Raw genomic sequence first — 20,000 nt, forward strand, 5'->3', positions numbered from 1 at the left:
TGTGGGAAATGTGTGTAATGGGGACATCACCATGTGTGTAATGTGGGGAAATAAGTGTGTAATGACATCACACACCCCGTGTGACATCAAATGTGGCCCCAGTGTGTGGTACGGACATCACCAGACGTGTTGATAATGTGGGGAATGTGTGTGTGTGTGTCAGGTCTGAAATTGTTTGTAATGAAATGTTGGTGTGTGTGTGGGGAAATGTGCAACAGCCCTGGTCAATGTTGGCTGTTGTGTGGTGGTAGTGTGTGTGGAGGAACACCAATACCCCCTTGACATGTTCCACAAGTTGGTAGGGGAAATACCCCAAAATGACTGAAGTAATGACAGTGTGGTGGACATCACAGTGTTCGTTTAGGGGAATACCAATGGTGTAGTGTGACTGTTGGCCCCCACCAAACCCCAAGGGATTATGACACAATTACCCCGTAATGACATCACCATAGGTAATGACTGGTTGGCTGTAATGACATCACCATGGCCCCGGTAGTGACTGGTTGGCTGCTTTTCACCACACTGGTAATGGACATCACCAGAGTCGGTAGTGACGGTTCCCCAGACCGGTAGGACTGACATCACCCCCCATAATCGGACATCACGGATTGGCCCCCAGAGACATAGGGACTAGTGACTGGTTGGCCCCCCAGATGGGACTACCCCGTAAGGGACATCACCATACCCCCCCATGACATAGGGTACGGACTATACCCCCCCATCAGGATATGAGGTATTGTGGTAGGGACTGGTTGGCTGCTTTTAGAGGGACTAGTGACTGGTTGAACTGATTGGCCCCCCAGAGTGCTTTTGTGGAAAACCAAGGGTCTAGTGTGGTGCTTTTAGGAGGACTACCAAGGGACTAGTGACTGGATTGGCCCCCAGAGTCGGTAGGGTACGGATACCGGGGGACTAGTGAGTGGTGGCTGATTGGGAGAGTCCACAGGGTAGTGACTGGCCCCCAAGGCTGTAGGGTACGGATTGGCCCCCAGAGTCGGTAGGGGTACGGATTGGCCCCCAGAGTCGGTAGGGTGGCTGGATTGGCCCCCAGAGTCGGTAGGGTACGGATTAGGAGGCCCCCCAAGGGTGGTGACTGGTTGGCCCCCCAGAGTCAAGGGACTAGGGTTGGCCCCTTTTAGAGGACTTGGACCCCCCAGAGTCAAGGGACTAGTGTGGTTGGCCCCAGAGTCGGGGGTGACTGGGCCCCCAGAGTCAAGGGGTAGGGTGGATTGGCCCCCAGAGTCGGTTGGGCTTTTACGGATTGGCCCCCAGAGTCGGTAGGGTACGGATTGGCCCCCAGAGTCGGTAGGGTACGGATTGGCCCCCAGAGTCGGTAGGGTACGGATTGGCCCCCAGAGTCGGTAGGGACGGATTGGCCCCCAGAGTCGGTAGGGACGGATTGGCCCCCAGAGTCGGTAGGGTACGGATTGGCCCCCAGAGTCGGTAGGGTACGGATTGGCCCCCAGAGTCGGTAGGGACGGATTGGCCCCCAGAGTCGGTAGGGTACGGATTGGCCCCCAGAGTCGGTAGGGTGACGGATTGGCCCCCAGAGTCGGTAGGGTGGCCCGGATTGGCCCCCCAGAGTCGGTAGGGTACGGATTGGCCCCCAGAGTCGGTAGGGTACCGGATTGGCCCCCAGAGTCGGTAGGGTACGGATTGGCCCCCAGAGTCGGTAGGGTACGGATTGGCCCCCAGAGTCGGTAGGGTGGATTGGCCCCCAGAGTCGGTAGGGTACGGATTGGCCCCCAGAGTCGGTAGGGTACGGATTGTGTCTTGGTAATAATCGTCTGTTCTCTCCTGCCACTCAGGTTGTAGTTGGAGTGACTAGTGACTGGTAGCAGCAGCTCAGGGAGAACCAACTGGCTCGTTCTCAAGAATCTCACAACTCAGGTAAACACACACACACTCACACACTCTGGCCTACTATCTACCAGTGTTGTACCAAGGGACTTGACTCTGACTTGAGTGTATGTGTGTATGTGTGTATGTACCAAATAGTGACTGGATTTGATTTGAGGACCAGTGGGAACTTAGTCAGAAAATCTCTCTTTTGTATAATTCAACATATTAGCTACAACAGCAAATGTGCAACAGTGTCATGAAATGGGGAAAACATGGTTGGCTGCTTTTAGGAGGACTACCAAGGGACTAGTGACTGGTTGGCTGCTTTTAGGAGGACTACCAAGGGGCTAGTGACTGGTTGGAGGACTACCAAGGGGCTAGTGACTGGTTGGAGGACTACCAAGGGACTAGTGACTGGTTGGAGGACTACCAAGGGTCTAGTGACTGGTTGGAGGACTACCAAGGGACTAGTGACTGGTTGGCTGAGGACTACCAAGGGACTAGTGACTGGTTGGAGGACTACCAAGGGACTAGTGACTGGTTGGAGGACTACCAAGGGACTAGTGACTGGTTGGAGGACTACCAAGGGACTAGTGACTGGTTGGAGGACTACCAAGGGGGGCTAGTGACTGGTTGGAGGACTACCAAGGGTCTAGTGACTGGTTGGAGGACTACCAAGGGGCTAGTGACTGGTTGGAGGACTACCAAGGGGCTAGTGACTGGTTGGAGGACTACCAAGGGGCTAGTGACTGGTTGGAGGACTACCAAGGGACTAGTGACTGGTTGGAGGACTACCAAGGGACTAGTGACTGGTTGGAGGACTACCAAGGGGCTAGTGACTGGTTGGAGGACTACCAAGGGACTAGTGACTGGTTGGAGGACTACCAAGGGACTAGTGACTGGTTGGAGGACTACCAAGGGACTAGTGACTGGTTGGCTGCTTTTAGGAGGACTACCAAGGGACTAGTGACTGGTTGGCTGCTTTTAGGAGGACTACCAAGGGACTAGTGACTGGTTGGCTGCTTTTAGGAGGACTACCAACTGGTTGGCTGCTTTTAGGAGGACTAGTGACTGGTTGGAGGACTACCAAGGGACTAGTGACTGGCTTTTAGTGACTGGTTGGAGAGGACTACCAAGGGACTAGTGACTGGTTGGAGGACTACCAAGGGGACTAGTGACTGGTTGGAGGACTACCAAGGGACTAGTGACTGGTTGGAGGACTACCAAGGGCTAGTGACTGGTTGGAGGACTACCAAGGGACTAGTGACTGGTTGGAGGACTACCAAGGGACTAGTGACTGGTTGGAGGACTACCAAGGGGCTAGTGACTGGTTGGAGGACTACCAAGGGACTAGTGACTGGCTTTTTGGAGGACTACCAAGGGACTAGTGACTGGTTGGAGGACTACCAAGGGACTAGTGACTGGTTGGAGGACTACCAAGGGACTAGTGACTGGTTGGAGGACTACCAAGGGCTAGTGACTGGTTGGAGGACTACCAAGGGGCTAGTGACTGGTTGGAGGACTACCAAGGGGCTAGTGACTGGTTGGAGGACTACCAAGGGGCTAGTGACTGGTTGGAGGACTACCAAGGGGCTAGTGACTGGTTGGAGGACTACCAAGGGACTAGTGACTGGTTGGAGGACTACCAAGGGGCTAGTGACTGGTTGGAGGACTACCAAGGGGCTAGTGACTGGTTGGAGGACTACCAAGGGGCTAGTGACTGGTTGGAGGACTACCAAGGGGCTAGTGACTGGTTGGTCTAGTGACTGGTTGGAGGACTACCAAGGGGCTAGTGACTGGTTGGAGGACTACCAAGGGACTAGTGACTGTCAAGGCTGTTACTTCCATTTCTTGACTTCTCCTCTCTTCCCTCCCTCCTCCCCTCCACCCCTCATCCTCCCCTCATCTCCTTCCTACCCCTCCCTCCTCTCCTCCCCTCCCTCCTCTCCTCCCCCTCCCTCCTCTCTCTCCCTCCCTCCCCCTCCCTCCCCCCTCCCCCCCCCCCTCCCTCCCCCCTCTCTCCTCCCTCCCCTCTCTCCCCCTCCTCTCCCTCTCCTCCCCCTCCCCCTCCCTCCTCCCTCTCTCCCCTCCTCCCCTCATCTCCTCTCCTCCCCCCTCCCTCCTCTCCTCCCCTCATCTCCTCTCCTCCCCTCCCTCCCTCCCTCCTCCCCTCTCCTCTCCTCCCCCATCTCCTCTCCTCCCCTCCCCTCCTCCCCTCCCTCCCCTCCCTCCCCCTCCCCTCCCTCCCTCCTCCCCTCCCCCCCTCCCTCCCTCTCCCTCCCTCCCTCCTCCCCTCCTCTCCTCATCTCCTCTCCTCCTCTCCTCTCCCTCCCTCCCTCCTCTCCTCTCCTCTCCTCTCCTCTCCTCTCCTCTCCTCTCCTCTCCCTCTCCCCCCTCCCTCCCTCTCCTCTCCTCTCCTCTCCTCTCTCCAGATGGATGGTTCTACTCTGAGGACTCTCTGTATGCAACATGGTCCTCTGATTACATTCCACCTCAACCTGCCGCACGGCAATGCTGTGGTATGTTACAGCTCCAAGGACGAGGCGGCCAAGGCACAGAAGAGTCTGCACATGTAAGACAATTATACACACACATGCAACTCCCTCCTTCTCTTCATCTCTCGCTCTCGCTCCTCTTCATCGCCCTCTCTCTCCTCTTCATCGCCCTCTCTCTCCTCTTCTCGCCCTCTCTCTCCTCTTCATCGCCCTCTCTCTCCTCTTCATCGCCCTCTCTCTCCTCTTCTCGCCCTCTCTCCTCTTCATCGCCCTCTCTCTCCTCTTCATCGCCCTCTCTCTCTTCCCCTCTCTCCTCTTCATCTCTCTCTCCTCTTCATCGCCCCCTCTCTCTCCTCTTCATCGCCCTCTCTCTCCTCTTCATTCTCTCTCTCCTCTTCATCTCTCTCTCTCTCTCTCCTCTTCATCCCTCTCTCTTCTCTCTCTCCTCTTCATCCCTCTCTTCTCTCTCTCCTCTTCATCTCCTCTTCTCTCTCTCCTCTCTCATCCTCTCTCTTCTCTCTCTCCTCTTCATCCCTCTCTCTTCTCTCTCTCTCCTCTTCATCTCTCTCTTCTCTCTCCTCTTCATCTCTCTCTTCTCTCTCTCCTCTTCATCTCCTCTCCTCTTCATCCCTCTCTTCTCTCTCTCCTCTTCATCTCTCTCTTCTCTCTCTCCTCTTCATCCCTCTCCTCTTCATCCCTCTTCTCTCTCTCCTCTTCATCCCTCTTCTCTCTCTCCTCTTCATCCCTCTCTCTTCTCTCTCTCTTCTCTCTCTCCTCAGGTGCGTACTAGGTAACACTACCATTCTGGCTGAGTTTGCCAGTGAGGAGGAAATCAACCGTTTCTTTGCACAAGGTCAGTCATTGGCCGCTGCCTCCCCGGGCTGGCAGGCCATTGGCTCCTCTCAGAGCCGAATGGGCGGAGCCTTGGAGGGTTCCCACCCCTTCCCCAGCCGTGCCCCGGAGCCCAGTCAATGGAACGTCAGCGACCTCCATAGCTCCTCCCTTTGGGGCGGGTTGAACTATTCCACTAGCCTATGGGGCGCCAGCGAGGGCGGGAGGATCAACAGCCCTTCTCCAATCAGCTCCTTCCTCCCCGTGGATCACCTGACAGGGGGCGGGGACTCCATGTAAAGCCCGTGTCAGTGGAGTGCCGAACGCTGGACAGCGTGACGACAGACTGGGTCGTCTGGAATCGTTATTAATCTCCAAACACAAAGAAAAAAAGTCCAAGACCAAAAAACAAAATGGCTCCTTCTCACTTACAAATATACAGGAAGGGGGTCACCCTGTGGAAAATACGTACAGGAAGTAGGGGGGTCACCCTGTGGAAAATACGTACAGGAAGTAGGGGGGTCACCCTGTGGAAAATACGTACAGGAAGTAGGGGGGTCACCCTGTGGTACGTACAGGAAGTAGGGGGGTCACCCCTGGAAAAATGGAAAATACGTACAGGAAGTAGGGGGGTCACCCTGTGGAAAATACGTACAGGAAGTAGGGGGGTCACCCTGTGGAAAATACATACAGGAAGTAGGAAGGGGGGGTCACCCTGTGGAAAATACATACAGGAAGTAGGGGGGTCACCCTGGAAAATACGTACAGGAAGTAGGGGGGTCACCCTGTGGAAAATACGTACAGGAAGTAGGGGGTCACCCTGGAAAAAATACAGGAAGTAGGGGGTCACCCTGGAAAATACGTACAGGAAGTAGGGGGGTCACCCGTGTGGAAAATACGTACAGGAAGTAGGGGGGGGTCACCTTGTAGAAAATACATACAGGAAGTAGGGGGGTCACCCTGTGGAAAATACGTACAGGAAGTAGGGGGGTCACCCTGTGGAAAATACGTACAGGAAGTAGGGGGTCACCCTGTGGAAAATACATACAGGAAGTAGGGGGGTCACCCTGTGGAAAATACGTACAGGAAGTAGGGGGGTCACCCTGTGGAAAATACGTACAGGAAGTAGGGGGTCACCCTGTGGAAAATACGTACAGGAAGTAGGGGGTCACCCTGTGGAAAATACGTACAGGAAGTACAGGAAGGGGGGGTCACCCTGTGGAAAATACGTACAGGAAGTGGGGGGTCACCCTGTGGAAAATGCGTACAGGAAGTGGGGGGTCACCCTGGGTACAGGAAGTGGGGGGGTCACCCCCTGTGGAAAATGCGTTATGTTTTTTTCCCTGCACATATATCCACGGTGTTTTTCCGCTCCTAAACAACACACATATCAGTTGGTATACTTGAATCACGCAGGACAATTCTATAATGTGAAGGACAGCAAAAAATGCCTTATTATGCTTCAAAACTGAAACCTAAAAAACTAAACAAAAAGCTTGTGTCTATTTCATTCATGGTCCCTGTTATTGGAATTCCAATCATTTCTGTGTTTTATTTCGTTGTTTTATTGTCATGTTGTTGTTTTTCTTCCACTTTGCACTGAAACGTTATTTTTCTCTGTGTTTAATCTGCAATACAGAGGGAGCTGCCAGTTCCAATGTAGCTGTTTACTCAAGGACGTTCTTACTGTGTGTGTGTGTGTGTGTGTGTGTGTGTGTGTGTGTGTGTGTGTGTGTGTGTGCTCTCCTCTCTGCCTTGGCACAAATACCTTCCGGTGGTATTGTGGAGAAGCAGTTTAACGATATAGAGATGCTGATTTATGGCTCGTTTTTGATGTTTAAAGACAGAAGTATTTGCACCAACGTTGTGTTTTAAAAGTAGAGAACGTGAGTCTCTGCAGTGTAAAGGATCTCAGCTGTGACTGGAGCCCCGCCCTGCCAGACTGGGGGGGGGGACGGGGGGACGGCACTATGACAACAGGGGCAGAACATGTTGTTTAGAGACCAGCCTATTGTTGTGATGGATGCAGCCTCCGGTTGTTGTGGCGACGGCCTCCGGTTGTTATGGCGACGGCCTCCGGTTGTTATGGCGACGGCCTCTTTTTGTTATGGCGACGGCCTCCGGTTGTTGTGGCGACGGCCTCCGGTTGTTGTGGCTTTTTGTTATGGGACGGCCTCTGGTTGTTGTGGCGCCGGCTTTTGTTTATGGCGACGGCCTCTGGTTGTTGTGGCGCTTCCCGACGGCTTCCGGTTGTTGTGGCGACGGCTTCCGGTTGTTATGGAGACGGCCTCTTGTTTACAGGCCCTTAGGAGGGCGACAGGTGGATGGTCATCTTCCTTCATTTTAAAAACAATTTTAAAAAATAAAATAAAATAAAAAAAATACCAAAAAAACTATTAAAATTAAATAAAATCGCTAGAAAAAAAATATAAAAATAAATAAATAAATGTTAAAAAATGAAAAAAATCTATACCACAACTCTATAGAGGACGAAGACGATGCTGAAACTCTGGGAACCATGTTCTGATCTGGAGTGGGGTCGGTCAGTGTCCTGACTAGATCTGGTGTAGGTCGGTCAGTGTCCTGACTGTAGATCTGGTGTAGGTCGGTCAGTGTCCTGACTGTAGATCTGGTGTGGGGTCGGTCAGTGTCCTGACTAGATCTGGTGTAGGTCGGTCAGTGTCCTGACTAGATCTGGTGTGGGGTCGGTCAGTGTCCTGACTGTAGATCTGGTGTGGGGTCGGTCAGTGTCCTGACTGTAGATCTGGTGTAGGTCGGTCAGTGTCCTGACTAGATCTGGTGTGGGGTCGGTCAGTGTCCTGACTGTAGATCTGGTGTGGGGTCGGTCAGTGTCCTGACTGTAGATCTGGTGTAGGTCGGTCAGTGTCCTGACTAGATCTGGTGTAGGTCGGTCAGTGTCCTGACTGTAGATCTGGTGGGGTCGGTCAGTGTCCTGACTAGATCTGGTGTAGGTCGGTCAGTGTCCTGACTGTAGATCTGGTGTGGGGTCGGTCAGTGTCCTGACTAGATCTGGTGTAGGTCGGTCAGTGTCCTGACTGTAGATCTGGTGTGGGGTCGGTCAGTGTCCTGACTGTAGATCTGGTGTAGGTCGGTCAGTGTCCTGACTAGATCTGGTGTGGGGTCGGTCAGTGTCCTGACTGTAGATCTGGTGTGGGGTCGGTCAGTGTCCTGACTGTAGATCTGGTGTGGGGTCTCAGTGTCCTGACTGTAGATCTGGTGTAGGTCGGTCAGTGTCCTAGATCTGGTCTAGGTCGGTCAGTGTCCTGACTAGATCTGGTGTGGGGTCGGTCAGTGTCTGACTGGACTGTAGAGTGTCTGACTGTAGATCTGGGGGTCGGTCAGTGTCCTGACTAGATCTGGTGTGGGGTCGGTCAGTGTCCTGACTGTAGATCTGGTGTGGGGTCGGTCAGTGTCCTGACTAGATCTGGTGTGGGGTCGGTCAGTGTCCTGACTAGATCTGGTGTGGGGTCGGTCAGTGTCCTGACTAGATCTGGTGTGGGGTCGGTCAGTGTCCTGACTGTAGATCTGGTGTGGGGTCGGTCAGTGTCCTGACTGTAGATCTGGTGTGGGGTCGGTCAGTGTCCTGACCCGTAGATCTGGTGTGGGGTCGGTCAGTGTCCTGACCCGTGGTTCTGGTGTGGTTCTGGTTAGACCTGAAATGGAGCCAGTGTCTCCCCAGATTCTCTCCTTGTCGGATGCATCCATCTTCTAGCACTGAAACGACTTCTGGTTGTGTGAGTTAGTTTGTACCTGCTTGGAAGAGCTCAGCGGTTTCACCCCCCCCCAAAAATGCTGTCTTACGAAAAGGTAGAGAAATCGGCGTGCTTCCTCCTCCTCCTCGCCACTGTCCTCCCAGTGTGTGTGTGTGTGTGTGTGTGTGTGTGTGTGTGTGTGTGTGTGTGTGTGTGTGTGTGTGTGACGTCAGTGGGACTGAACCATAAAGCTGATCCCTGTATCTATGCATATTGTAGCCAATCACAAGGACTACAGACACGGGGAGGAGGGGCTTAATTCTGTCTGTGTCACAACGTCAAAATGTTTTAAAATTAATAATGTGATGATGATCTCTCTTTATATAAACAAAAAACAACAATAATAATAATAATATTTTTTTTTTGTGTTTTTCTTATATATATATATAGATGACCTTGTTTCAATCTCTCTCATTGCCACAGATGGTGGTCAAGAGAGGGGAAAAAAAATCTGTAAACAAAAAACAACAACAATAATAAAATAATCGTGTTTTTTTTGTGTTTCTTCTTCTTCGTACCTCCCTAGATGGCGCTCTGTCTGTGGTCGCTGCAGGGGAGGGGCCGAGGGGGTGGATGTAACCTATCGGTGGTCATAAACACAACTCTTCTTCTTCGTACCTCCCTAGATGGCGCTCTGTCTGTGGTCGCTGCAGGGGAGGGGCCGAGGGGGTGGATGTAACCTATCGGTGGTCATAAACACAACTCTTCTTCTTCGTACCTCCCTAGATGGCGCTCTGTCTGTGGTCGCTGCATGGGAGGGGCCGAGGGGGGGTTGATGTAACCTATCGGTGGTTTAGATTTACCCCATTGATTGTTTTAAGTTGTGATGACGCGCAACGTGTGGGAGCTTCAAAACAGGGAGGAGATGTATGACCTTCATGTCTTTACTTACATTTAGTATCTATAGAAACCAAAATAATCAAACTGTTTCTCTCCAGTAGTTTTATTGGACTGGTAGAAGTTGCTCGTTGTGTGTTTTTGACTGTATTGAATACCTTTGTAAAGGCCTTAGCGTACAACACAGACTCTCCACTCCTCTCCTCATCTCCTCTCCTCCTCATCTTCTCTCCACTCCTCTCCTCCTCTCCATCTCCTCCTCCTCTCCTCCTCCTCTCCTCTCCTCCCTCCTCCTCCTCATCTCCTCCCTCCTCCTCTCCTCTCCTCCTCATCTCCTCCCTCCTCCTCTCCCTCCTCATCTCCTCCCTCCTCCTCTCCTCCCTCCTCCTCATCTCCTCTCCTCCTCATCTCTCTCCCTCCCTCTCCTCCTCCTCCTCTCCTCCTCCCTCCTCCTCCTCCTCCTCTCCTCCCTCCTCCTCTCCTCTCCTCCTCATCTCCTCCCTCCTCCTCTCCTCTCTTCCCTCCTCCTCATCTCCTCCTCATCTCCCTCCCTCCTCTCCTCCTCATCTCCTCCCTCCTCCTCTCCTCCTCCTCCTCCTCCCTCCTCCTCTCTTCCCTCCTCCTCATCTCCTCTCCTCCTCATCTCCTCTCCTCTCCTCTCTCATCTCTCCTCCCTCCTCCTCTCCTCTCCTCCCTCCTCCTCATCTCCTCCCTCCTCATCTCCTCCCTCCTCATCTCCTCCCTCCTCATCTCCTCCCTCCTCCTCTCCTCTCTTCCCTCCTCCTCATCTCCCCCTCCTCCTCTCCTCCCTCCTCATCTCCTCCCCCTCCTCATCTCCTCCCTCCTCCCTCCTCTCCTCTTCCCTCCTCCTCATCTCCTCCCTCCTCCCTCTCCTCTCCTCCTCATCTCCTCCCTCCTCCTCTCCTCCTCATCTCCTCTCCTCTCCTCCTCATCTCCTCCCTCCTCATCTCCTCCCTCCTCTCTCCTCCCTCCTCCTCCTCCCTCCTCCTCCCCTCCTCTCCTCCCCCTAGTTGTGTGTGTTTTGACGTTGCGTTCCTTGACTGTATTGCATACCTTTTGTAAAAGCCTTAGCGTACAACACAGACCCAGTTGGGTATCACTCTGTTATGACCTGCAAGTGCTGTGCCAGTATTCAACCATGGTAGATAAACAACCGCTCTACCAAATATATATCATTCAATCAACAATAATAATTGTTTTACTTAAATTAACTTTATTGAGACGCTGAACTGAGGTGTGGAATAATAACTTTATTGAGACGCTGAACTGAGGTGTGGAATAATAACTTTATTGAGACGCTGAACTGAGGTGTGGAATAATAACTTTATTGAGACGCTGAACTGAGGTGTGGAATAATAACTTTATTGAGACGCTGAACTGAGGTGTGGAATAATAACTTTATTGAGACGCTGAACTGAGGTGTGGAATAATAACTTTATTGAGACGCTGAACTGAGGTGTGGAATAATAACTTTATTGAGACGCTGAACTGAGGAAATTTGGATTTGCACTTGGGATTATTTAAAGATGGAAGGAGTGAGGACAGGACTAGGAGGCCGTCTGTCTCTCTGTCTGACTAGGAGGCTGTCTGTCTCTCTGTCTGACTAGGAGGCTGTCTGTCTCTGTCTGACTAGGAGGCTGTCTGTCTCTCTGTCTGACTAGGAGGCCGTCTGTCTCTCTGTCTGACTAGGAGGCCGTCTGTCTCTCTGTCTGACTAGGAGGCCGTCTGTCTCTCTGTCTGACGAGGAGGCCGTCTGTCTCTCTGTCTGACTAGGAGGCCGTCTGTCTCTCTGTCTGACTAGGAGGCTGTCTGTCTCTCTGTCTGACTAGGAGGCTGTCTGTCTCTCTGTCTGACTAGGAGGCTGTCTGTCTCTCTGTCTGACTAGGAGGCTGTCTGTCTCTTGGGCTGTGGTGTGTGTGTGTTGTGCTCTGACAGGGTAGACAGGCTGGTAGTGTGGTGGTATGAGGGGTGTCTCTGTGCTGATCTAGCCCAGCAGAGGGCACTGTCACGTGAGATGAGCTTAACTACCTGTCAGGGTAGCATGGTGCTGCTAGCACAAGGCTAGTTGCTGTTGTTTCAGAGTCCCGCCACTCAGCCTGACTCAGGAAAGGGTTCCGATTGGCTCTTAGCCCGACTCAGGAAAGGGGTTCGATTGGCTCTTAGCCCGACTCAGGAAAGTGTTCTGATTGGCTCTCAGCCTGACTCAGGAAAGGGTTCCGATTGGCTCTTAGCCTGACTCAGGAAAGGGTTCCGATTGGCTCTCAGCCTGACTCAGGAAAGGGTTCCGATTGGCTCTCAGCCTGACTCAGGAAAGGGTTTCTGAATCTGATTTGGTTCTTCAAAGCTGTTCAGGGAAAACCATGCTCTGGGTGCAAGTCTCCCCTTAACACAGATCTATGATCGGCTCCTCCCTACATCCTAACCTTAAACCATTTGGGGAGAAGGGGCCAGTGTCTGGGCAGGGCCAGGTAAATAAAGCCCTCTGATCAGTTATCACCGGGTGTTATTGTGTGCCTGTCGGAGTGGATGGTTAGACGAGAGACAAGCCGTCTGTCTGTTGAGACGTGACGCGGCACCCAAGTGTTAATCTCCTCTGTTTGGTGTGTCTCCCCCTACCCCTCTCTGTGTCTCTCTCTCTCTCTCTCTCTCTCTCTCTCTCTATCTCTCTCTGTCTCTGTCTCTCTCTCTGTCTCTGTCTCCCTCTCTGTCTCTCTGTCTCTGTCTCTCTGTCTCTGTCTCTCTCTCCCTCCCTCTCTCTCTCTCTCTGTCTCTCTCTCTCTCTCTCTCCTCTCTCTCTCTCTCTCTCTGTCCCTCTCTCTCTCTCTCTCTGTCCCTCTCTCTCTCTGTCTCTCTCTCTCCTCTCCTCTCTCTCTCTCCCCTCTCCCTCCCCTCTCTCTCTCTGTCCCTCTCTCTCTCTCTCTGTCCCTCTCTCTCCCTCTCTCTCTCTCTCTCTGTCCCTCTCTCTCTCTGTCCCTCTCTCTCTCTGTCCCTCTCTCTCTCTGTCTCTCCCTCCCTCTCTCTCTCTGTCCCTCTCTGTCTCTCCCTCCCTCTCTCTCTCTCTCTCCCTCTCTGTCTCTGTTTAACTCAACCCAGTGTAGTAGTATGGTATGTTCTTCGTCATCACTACTACTGTCTTGCCAAACCAAGGAAGAAGAGGAAGGAAAGGGACGATGTTGTTGTCGCTGGAAAAGCTGGACAACGTTTATATGCTTGAAATCCATTTTTTATGTATTGTAATGTACAATCCCCTGATAGGTGCCGAGCCGCCAGACGTATTATTCTCCTATCTGAGAGACGCCCTGCGTATTACCATGGTTCTCCTATCTGAGAGACGCCCTGCGTATTACCATGGTTCTCCTATCTGAGAGACGCCCTGCGTATTACCATGGTTCTCCTATCTGAGAGACGCCCTGCGTATTACCATGGTTCTCCTATCTGAGAGACGCCCTGCGTATTACCATGGTTCTCCTATCTGAGAGACGCCCTGCGTATTACCATGGTTCTCCTATCTGAGAGACGCCCTGCGTATTACCATGGTTCTCCTATCTGAGAGACGCCCTGCGTATTACCATGGTTCTCCTATCTGAGAGACGCCCTGCGTATTACCATGGTTCTCCTATCTGAGAGACGCCCTGCGTATTACCATGGTTCTCCTATCTGAGAGACGCCCTGCGTATTACCATGGTTCTCCTATCTGAGAGACGCCCTGCGTATTACCATGGTTCTCCTATCTGAGAGACGCCCTGCGTATTACCATGGTTCTCCTATCTGAGATGAGGCTCTGTGGCTTTAAGACTTGACTGGGAGGAATCACGTGTCTCATTGTCATTTACATTGACGATGACCCTGGAAAGCTTTAGTCTATTATATATATATATATATCAGCACAGCACAAAGACCTGGGAGTTAGAGGGCTAACGGGGGAGGGTAACAGGGGAGGATAACGAGGGGTAACGGGGGAGGGTAACGAGGGCTAACGGGGGAGGGTAACGAGGGGGGAGGAGCGAGGGAGGGGGGAGGGTAGCGAGGGGGATTGGGGAGGGTAGCGAGGGAGGATTGGGGAGGGTAGCGAGGGGGATTGGGGAGGGTAGCGAGGGGCGAGGGGGATTGGGGAGGGTAGCGAGGGAGGATTGGGGAGGGTAGCGAGGGGGATTGGGGAGGGTAGCGAGGGGGATTGGGGAGGGTAGCGAGGGGGATTGGGGAGGGTAGCGAGGGAGGATTGGGGAGGGTAGCGAGGAGGATTGGGGGAGGAGGGTAATGGGGGAGGATTGGGGGAGGGTAATGGGGGATAGGGTGCTAAAAGAGACTATGCAATAGTGTTATCCAGCCTTCCATGATCATTCGGGGTTGGTTTGTTTATATCTAAAGGCCAGTCCACAGTGGAGACCTGGGCAGTGTTCCAGACCTGTCTCCTATGTTACTGCACTACTGATGACCAGGGACTCATAGACAGTGATTGCCCTCCGTAGGAACTACGGTGCCACAGCGCAGCCAGGGGGTCACGGTATTCCTAAAAAACATGTGTGCCATCACCTTTTCTACCTACTAGCCAACCAACCAGCCACAGGGGACAGCTATAGGCAGGAGGTTAGATTTACTGCTGCTTCTATAGAGACGTTCTATCGCTGAGCGTTCTAGAGTTCTATCACTGAGAGTTCTAGAGTTCTATCAGCTAGAAGTCTCTCCTTTACTTCTATAGAGACGTTCTATCGCTGAGCGTTCTAGAGTTCTATCACTGAGAGTTCTAGAGTTCTATCAGCTAGAAGTCTCTCCTTTACTTCTATAGAGACGTTCTATCGCTGAGCGTTCTAGAGTTCTATCACTGAGAGTTCTAGAATTCTATCAGCTAGAATTCTAGAGACGTTCTATCACTGAGAATTCTAGAGTTCTCCTTTACTGAGAATTCTCTCCTTTATAGAGAGACATTCTATCACTGAGAATTCTAGAGTTCTATCACTGAGAATTCTAGAGTTCTATCACTGAGAATTCTCTCCTTTACTTCTATAGAGACGTTCTATCACTGAGAATTCTAGAATTCTCTCCTTTACTTCTATAGAGACGTTCTATCACTGAGAATTGTATCAGCTAGAAGCCTCACACCTTGAGATGCAGAGTAGAATATTGGCCTGACCTGTAAACCTAATATGCACATTGCTTTGGGAGGCTGATTGATACGATGTACAGAGAGAAACCCCATGTCTATAATATGACTAATAATAAAGACTTGTCAGTTACAGGGACCGTGTTTTGGCGTTGTGTCTTCCTGACGGGGGAGGGGGGCGGGGGGGGCTCAGGGTCTTCGTATTATCTCGTCTTCTTCGGGGAAAACCGCACTTTCTGAAGGACAATCCTTATTTTGTTAACACAGAGGCCTGATGTAACATTTAACCAAGGTAGAGACTCCAGCCTGCTCCTCCCACCGTCATCCCATGTCTCCTCCCATCGTCGTCACCACGACGACCACGATGATGCTGTCGTTCTGTTGTCATTGTTTTTATTTCATAATAATAATGATATATATTCATTTGTTTTCCTTCTTGGTTGATGTTTTATTTGATTTTTTTTTTTGGTGGTTATTTTAGTGCGATTAAAGAGAATGTGTACTGAAGCTGTTTATTAGGTTGGTTGGTCTCCTGGGCTGAGCCGACCGGCCGGCCGACCGAGCGCTAGACATATTGATAACTGTTTGTAAACCTTCTGACTGTAGTGTTGGAACACAAAAGCTGTATAACTTGGGTACAACCCTCAATAAAAAGACTAACAGTGATTTGACTGGTGTCGTCTGTTCATTTCTGGCCCAATCCCCAAATAGAGCCCTACACCCTACACACTGTTGGGGATTGGAGAGGAGTAATCATCATGGTAGAGGGGTCAGGTGGTTAAGACCGTTGGGATTGGAGAGGAGTAATCATCATGGTAGAGGGGTCAGGTGGTTAAGACCGTTGGGATTGGAGAGGAGTAATCATCATGGTAGAGGGGTCAGGTGGTTAAGACCGTTGGGATTGGAGAGGAGTAATCATCATGGTAGAGGGGTCAGGTGGTTAAGACCGTTGGGATTGGAAAGTAATCATCATGGTAGAGGGGTCAGGTGGTTAAGACCGTAACTGAAAGGTTTCTGGTCAAGCAACAACAGTTTTCCCCCTGAAATTTGGTCTCGGGGTCCATTTAGGTCCCGCCAGCTTGATCTCAATATCAAATCACTTCTGGGTAAAAAAATGAACTACCTTTTTAGTAGTAGGTACACAGAGAGAACCACGTTTCCATCCACAGAGCGAGTGAAGTCATAAAATAAAATCGTCACAACAGCAGTGATGGAAACAAACGTTTTGGTAGAAACACGACGCTTCTCTATTTCCAATAAATATTATATCATAAATAAAGTCTTATTCTGGTGACGATCATGGTTTTTGACAGAAACATTCAGTCTCTGATCCAGGAAAATCTTCGTTTATTTCGTCTGTTTTACCCAAACGGCTCAGTTTCCGATGACAACTGTCGTGATTATTAAAAAAAATATATATATATGTGTGTACCATTAGAGGGTTTTTTACTCAAAAACAGTAGGCTGAAACGTGGTTATATACTGAGTGGACAAAACGGGTTGAGTCAAGAACTGCAACGCTGCTGGGGTTTATCACGCTCAACCGTTTCCCCATGAAGACACAGCCAACTGACACAGGGGAAGCATCCAGAGTCAACATGGGCCCAGTGGATACAACACCTTTATAGAGTCTGAGTTATAGTTGTCAGAAGAATTGAGGGGAAAGGGGGACGACGACTCAATATTAGGAAGGTGTTCTCAAAGATACTGTGCAGAAATCACTCCAGCATTTCCTGGTTGCTAAAATGTCAGTATATGTGACAAAACAAGCAGAGAATCATTATGAAATGTCTTTTCCTTAACCCAAAATGCTGCGTTTTAAACCTGGTTTACAAAAATTTGATTGAATAGGAAACAGAACTGCTCTACTGCTTCGTAGACTTGCTTTCAAGGACCGTGACAGATCCATAACTCATATTTCTATGTGAATTTGGTTGGGGGGGTGACTGAGGGAACTCCCTGTCGGGCCGTAGGGGTGACTGAGGGAACTCCCTGAACCACAAGATGGCGCTGTACAACAAGAGTCCAACCATAAAAGTGATGTTTATTATTTTTCACCTCCTGAACTCAGGAGGAAAATACATTAAATACAGTGGAACACAAGACCAAAGGCATCAGATGCCACAGAGAGAACGGAGGAGGAGAAGATGAAGTGGTGGGCGGGGGGAGAGAGACGCTGCCCAGCCCAGCCAGTCGGACAGCATCATCAGGACTTCCTGTGAGGAGCAGAAACAGGAAGTTCCAGCTCAGTAAAACACAGATTCATTTAATTAAAATGTGATGAAGTAGATTCTATGTTTTAGTGAATAAAAACAGACAGGGATACAAACAACACCGATGAACTGCGATTGACGATGTCATTTCTGCTCGAGCCGACGTCTACAGCGTTCACAGTCAACGGGAATTCTGGGAAATGGCCCTTTTAAAAAGTACATCACTGCGCACAGGTCATTCATTCATGTGTTGGATTGGTTTCCCTGCTGAAACGGTCAAGACACTGGAGGCTAATTGATTTCTATACACACACTAGAACAGGGACAGTCTCAAACTGTTTCACTCTGCACCCCCCCTTCCCATGGGCAAGTCAATCTGGACACTTTCAAGAGTAAGTTAAAAGCCGGACTGAGGCCCACACCCCCCTGCCACCCCCTCTAAGGGGGCGTGTCACTAAATGCCTGATAAGGGGCGTATCACAAAGTTTGGGGACCACTGCACTAAATGACCGATAGGGGCGTGTCACTAAATGACAAATTGGGGGCGTGTCACTAAATGACCGATAGGGGGCGTGTCACTAAATGACAAATAGGGGCGTGTCACTAAATGACAAATAGGGGCGTGTCACTAAATGACAAATAGGGGGCGTGTCACTAAATGGCAAATAGGGGCGTGTCACTAAATGACAAATAGGGGGCGTGTCACTAAATGATAGGGGGCGTGTCACTAAATGACCGGGGGGGGCGTGTCACTAAATGACAAATAGGGGGCGTGTCACTAAATGACAAATAGGGGCGTGTCACTAAATGACAAATAGGGGGCGTGTCACTAAATGACAAATAGGGGGCGTGTCACTAAATGACAAATAGGGGCGTGTCACTAAATGACATAGGGGGCGTGTCACTAAATGACCGATAGGGGGCGTGTCACTAAATGACAAATAGGGGGCGTGTCACTAAATGACAAATAGGGGCGTGTCACTAAATGACAAATAGGGGCGTGTCACTAAATGACAAATAGGGGCGTGTCACTAAATGACAAATAGGGGGCGTGTCACTAAATGACAAATAGGGGGCGTGTCACTAAATGACAAATAGGGGCGTGTCACTAAATGACAAATAGGGGGCGTGTCACTAAATGGGCGATAGGGGGCGTGTCACTAAATGACAAATAGGGGGCGTGTCACTAAATGACAAATAGGGGCGTGTCACTAAATGACAAATAGGGGCGTGTCACTAAATGGCCGATAGGGGCGTGTCACTAAATGGCCGAATGACAAGCATCATTTCAGGGGCGTGTCACTAAATGACAAATAGGGGGCGTGTCACTAAATGACAAATAGGGGCGTGTCACTAAAAAAATAGGGGCGTGTCACTAAATGACGATAGGGGGCGTGTCACTAAATGACAAATAGGGGGCGTGTCACTAAATGACAAATAGGGGGCGTGTCACTAAATGACAAATAGGGGGCGTGTCACTAAATGACAAATAGGGGGCGTGTCACTAAATGACAAATAGGGGGCGTGTCACTAAATGACAAATAGGGGGCGTGTCACAGCAAGGGGGCGTGTCACTAAATGGCCGATAGGGGGCGTGTCACTAAATGACAAATAGGGGCGTGTCACTAAAAAGTGTCACAAATAGGGGCGTGTCACTAAATGACAAATAGGGGCGTGTCACTAAATGACAAATAGGGGGCGTGTCACTAAATGACCGATAGGGGCGTGTCACTAAATGACCGATAGGGGGCGTGTCACTAAATGACCGATAGGGGGCGTGTCACTAAATGACAAATAGGGGGCGTGTCACTAAATGACCGATAGGGGCGTGTCACTAAATGACCGATAGGGGGCGTGTCACTAAATGATCCGATAGGGGGCGTGTCACTAAATGACCGATAGGGGGCGTGTCACTAAATGACCGATAGGGGGCGTGTCACTAAATGGCCGATAGGGGGCGTGTCACTAAATGCCGATAGGGGCGTGTCACTAAATGGCCGATAGGGGCGTGTCACTAAATGGCCGATAGGGGGGCGTGTCACTAAATGGCCGATAGGGGGCGTGTCACTAAATGACCGATAGGGGGCGTGTCACTAAATGACCGATAGGGGGCGTGTCACTAAATGACCGATAGGGGCGTGTCACTAAATGACCGATAGGGGGCGGTCACTAAATGGCCGATAGGGGCGTGTCACTAAATGACCGATAGGGGGCGTGTCACTAAATGACCGATAGGGGGCGTGTCACTAAATGACCGATAGGGGGCGTGTCACTAAATGACCGATAGGGGGCGTGTCACTAAATGACCGATAGGGGGCGTGTCACTAAATGACCGATAGGGGGCGTGTCACTAAATGACCGATAGGGGGCGTGTCACTAAATGACCGATAGGGGGCGTGTCACTAAATGACCGATAGGGGGCGCTGTGTTGAAGCCACCAGGCCTCCATCTTGGCTCCCCCACCGTTAACAACACTTTAGGACGTTATAGAAATGAACTTACTAAATGTCCCCGACACGTTTATTGAATTACAGACAGCTTTTACATCCGCTAAACAAATGAAAAATATTGTCCTCAACGTATATATATATATATATATATTTGTTTAAGTACTAATGTTACCGTCCTCACTACTACAACAAAAACATTTAAATGAAATACTGAACAATTACAAAGGACTAGTTTTTCTGAGTAGCTTCAAAGTCTCTCCAAAAACATTATCAGCAATGCAGGGTTTTTTTTTATATATATATAGATACACACGTCATTGGAATGACAGAGCTCTGATGAAGGCCGCTTTTTAATAGCTGTTTAAATGGTGAGAGAGCGTTACGCCGTGGGGGAAGGGGGGAGTCGGCGTGGGGGAAGGCTGTGGGGGAAGTCGGCG

The 20,000-nt window shown here is 50.8% G+C and overlaps 2 protein-coding genes across 2 annotated transcripts in view; one reads left to right on the forward strand and one right to left on the reverse strand.

Annotated features, from left to right (window-relative positions):
* The first annotated feature begins 1,839 nt into the window (after positions 1-1,839).
* Positions 1,840-5,668, forward strand: LOC121845139 (trinucleotide repeat-containing gene 6A protein-like). Its single transcript, XM_042315883.1, has 3 exons — positions 1,840-1,890; positions 4,275-4,414; positions 5,117-5,668. Exons 2-3 carry the CDS (start codon positions 4,275-4,277, stop codon positions 5,466-5,468), a joined length of 492 nt encoding a protein of 163 aa, XP_042171817.1. The 5' UTR covers positions 1,840-1,890; the 3' UTR covers positions 5,469-5,668.
* An 11,256-nt stretch (positions 5,669-16,924) lies between these two features.
* LOC121845140 (acyl carrier protein, mitochondrial-like) overlaps positions 16,925-20,000 on the reverse strand; it is a 9,921-nt gene continuing 6,845 nt past the window's right edge. The window contains exon 5 of the mRNA XM_042315884.1: positions 16,925-17,116. The gene's annotated coding sequence lies outside the window, so the exon portion shown is untranslated. The remainder of the gene's footprint in view (positions 17,117-20,000) is intronic.

The sequence above is a fragment of the Oncorhynchus tshawytscha genome, unplaced genomic scaffold (assembly GCF_018296145.1).
Source record: "Oncorhynchus tshawytscha isolate Ot180627B unplaced genomic scaffold, Otsh_v2.0 Un_contig_1256_pilon_pilon, whole genome shotgun sequence".
Classification (NCBI taxonomy): domain Eukaryota; kingdom Metazoa; phylum Chordata; class Actinopteri; order Salmoniformes; family Salmonidae; genus Oncorhynchus; species Oncorhynchus tshawytscha.